General features: G+C 31.8%; 1 protein-coding gene across 1 annotated transcript; it reads right to left on the bottom strand.

Moving 5' to 3' along the window:
- Window positions 1-348: 348 nt before the first annotated feature.
- On the bottom strand, window positions 349-3,445 carry LOC104112260 (beta-amyrin 28-monooxygenase-like). Its single transcript, XM_009622133.4, has 3 exons — window positions 2,470-3,445; window positions 1,625-1,812; window positions 349-765 (listed from the first exon to the last, which is right to left on the bottom strand). The coding sequence occupies exons 1-3, from the start codon at window positions 3,413-3,415 to the stop codon at window positions 463-465; spliced, it is 1,437 nt and encodes a 478-aa protein (XP_009620428.1). The 5' UTR covers window positions 3,416-3,445; the 3' UTR covers window positions 349-462.

The following is a 3,445-nucleotide window of genomic DNA, read 5'->3' as shown; positions in this document are numbered from 1 at the left end:
TTTAAGAATTAGCTAGTATTTATTTTGCCCTAAAAATTTGAACTAAAACTCTTAATTTCAGGACATTGTATCTTGAAAATTGAACTGAAAAACTGAAATTCAAAATATATCGGCTAATTCCTTAATGGTAGCCTTTTAGAGTGACTACTTAGTGTCATTTCTACATATTCCGTTTTAGAGTTTAGACTAAAGAAGTTAAGCCTGCAAACTAATATGAATTCATTTGGACAAACAGTTGAGTTTTCAGATTGCAGGCCACTGTAATCCTATGTTTTTCATAGTTTTTTATAGTATAATAATAAGATATCGACTTGTGATCAATCCATAAATACCGATTGAGAATAAATACTCACTCAAAACAAGCTAAGTACATGTTGGAGAATCATTAAAGATGTTCAAACTTAGCTTAGGGTTACAATATATATCCTTTCACATAATAATAAAAATTTTAAAATAAAAAAATTACAGATTATAAAGGGTAACAGGATATCCATCTGTTGGGATGGCTAGTAGGAAAAAAGGGTACAATATTTTTTCTGAAGGAACCTTAGATTTCCACCTAAAATTTTTAAGTACATTATGAAGGAAAACAAGAATCAATAATCTTGCAAATTCTTTTCCAGGACACATTCTATGTCCTCCACCAAAAGGAACAGATGTATAAGGAACTAGCTGTCCATTTCCTTCAAATATTGAAGGATCAAACTTGTTAGGGTTTGGAAAATATTCACCATTCTTTTGTGTTGCTCCAAAACTCAAATATATCTGCAAATTTTTGCAGCATACTTATAAGCAAATAATAATAATAATAATAATAATAATAATAATAATATATTTAGTATTTACTGATGAAGGGGAGTCTTGGCGTAACTGGTAAAGTTGATGCCATGTGACCAGGAGGTCACGGGTTCGAGCCGTGAAAACAACCTCTTATAGAAATGCAGGGTAAGACTGCATACGATAGACCTTTATGCTCTGGCCCTTTCCCGGACCCCGCGCATAGCGGGAACTTAGTGCACCGGGCTGCCCTTTACTGATGAAATGAGATTTAACATTTTAGTAGTACTAAGACAGTACTCATCACATTATATTTAGTGTTGAACATTTATCTAAAAATTAATGCGTAATAAGTATTACTATAAGGTAGGTTACATAATTACAACAAATTAAGAGTTTTTTAAATTTTCGAAAAATTCTGAAATTCAATCTTTTAGTGAAATTTAAAATTTTCATGGCCAAACACTGATTCCGAAAAAAGATGAAAATGTTTGTGAATGATTTTTATGGCCAAATGTACTCTAAGATTACTACGCGGATGTAGTGTAACATTATTTACGGCTTACATTATCAATACATATATAAGTTAAATCATTTGACTATGAGTTAACTTTTGGAGTTAAAATACGTGCATAGTTCATTTTGCTTAACATTTTGGAATACTATTTATTTACATGAAAAAGTAAAAATCCAATTAATGACTTTCATACACTTTTAAAAGCCAACGAACCAAAAAGGTTTGTTAGAGAGCGTTTTACCTCTCGACGTAACATTTACAGTATAAATATGAATTTACTAGTCAGGCCGCAGTGCAGGTGCCGGAACAAAAAAATAAAAAAATAAGTACCTTCCATCCTTTTGGTATGACAAAGTCTTCATAAGTGATATCCTCTATGGCTTCTCTGAAAATGCCTTGAACAACTGGTTTGTTTCTTAACACTTCATTCACAAAGCTCCAAGTTTTCCTCATTTTCTGAATATCATCCCAACACAGCACTTTCCTTGCCTTCATCTGCCTTGATATCTCATTTTGCTCTGTGTCATTTTAAGTTTCCCAATATTTTGCAAAATAGTTAAGTAGCACATTTTGAGAATACTAGTGTGATATATATGAGGCACCAAAATACCAAGAATCTCCTTTTCATTTGTCATGACAAAGAGAACAAATCCTTTTAGTCACATTAGATAATGTTTTGTGGAAATGGATTTTTTTTTTTTTTTGAAAGGGAGCCTTGGAGCAACGGTAAAGTTGTCTCCGTGTGATCTATAGGTCACGATTCGAGCCGTGAAATTAGTCATTGATGCTTGCACCTACATCACACCCTTTGGGGTGCAGCCCTTTCTTGAACCCTGCGTGAATGAAGGATATATACCCTTTTGAAAGTATTTTTTTTTTAAGTTATCCCATAGATGACTTGTATATAGTTACAAACAATCTAAAGAATGGGCCTAGATAGACTACTTTACTATTAATAATAGGGTTTAATTAACTTATATTCACTATAACAGTGCAGATGTTTTACACGATTAATGTACTTAGCTTTAACCAATTAATGCTTATCACGGAGATTCACCTATAACTAGATACATGTTCGGATAACCTGATGTGTAAATATTTTTATATTATCAGTGCTTTGAACATAAACTCTTAATAATAAAAATGTAATAAATTAAAGTCAGAAGAAAAAGTACCTTCTATTATTTCATTGAAGAACTCAGGCTTCTCTTGAAGGTATTTCATGGTCAAAGTAATAGTTGTAGCAGTAGTATCATAACTACCAATAATAAATCCAAAAACTTTATCAGCTATTTCAACTTCAGTCATGTATTTTCCATCTCCATCTTTTTCATCCGCCAATTGTGTTAATACATCAACCTTTGGAAAATTTGGATTTTCTAGCAATTCCTCTCTTCTTTGTTCAATAATGGACTTCATTTCTTTCCTTAATTCAATCCCAGCTTTCCTTGCCTTGTAAAATGTTGTGCCAGGAAAATTTATGTCCATTGCCAAAAGACCTCGCGTAAAAATCTTGAATTTTTCATCAAAATTCAAGATTTTATCCGAATCTTCGATGCCCATAAAAGCTCTAATAGAAAGAGAGAAAGTGAATAACTTAACTAAATCATACACAATCACTTCATTTTTACCTTTCCAATGATTTTCTAAGTGAAAATGTGACATATTGTCCATAGTACTAATAAGTTTATCAACATTTTTTGAGTTAAGAAAATAGCTAATGACATTTTGTGCCCTTTTTGTGTCATGTTCTATAGGTATAAATGATGTAGAAGGGAAGAGTTTTTGGACAGAAGGAGGTCTATAACCAATAAGAAGTTTATTTCCATTGGTAAATATGAATTTATTAGCTGCTGGACCTGAAAATATAGCAACATTTTGGCCAAGTAATGAGGTTTTGAAGACATTGGAATTGTATTTTTTGGTTCTTTTTTGAACAAATTCATGGACTAATCCATAGTAAAGTGATATAAGGAATTGGATTGTTTCTCCAATAATAGGCCAACCAAAAGTCCCTGGAGCCAAAGGGATTTTTTCTTTAGGCTTGGCAAGAAAATATTTGAACAAAAAATTGATGATAATAGCAAGTGTAATTGCAAAAGAGAGGAGAAAGAGGTCCATTTTCAAATAAATAATATGCAAGATTGTATA

This window comes from Nicotiana tomentosiformis, chromosome 11 (assembly GCF_000390325.3).
Source record: "Nicotiana tomentosiformis chromosome 11, ASM39032v3, whole genome shotgun sequence".
Lineage (NCBI taxonomy): Eukaryota > Viridiplantae > Streptophyta > Magnoliopsida > Solanales > Solanaceae > Nicotiana > Nicotiana tomentosiformis.
Note: the sequence above shows the minus strand (reverse complement) of the source record. Positions and strands in the feature narration are given on the sequence as shown.

Coding starts and splice junctions, on each gene's coding strand:
- LOC104112260 (XM_009622133.4), bottom strand. CDS start 3,415: ATGGACCTCTTTCTCCTCTCTTTTGCAATTACACTTGCTATTATCATC. Junction 1,813..2,469: donor CTTCAATGAAATAATAGAAG/GTACTTTTTCTT, acceptor AAAATGACACAG/AGCAAAATGAGATATCAAGG. Junction 766..1,624: donor TCATACCAAAAGGATGGAAG/GTACTTATTTTT, acceptor AAAAATTTGCAG/ATATATTTGAGTTTTGGAGC.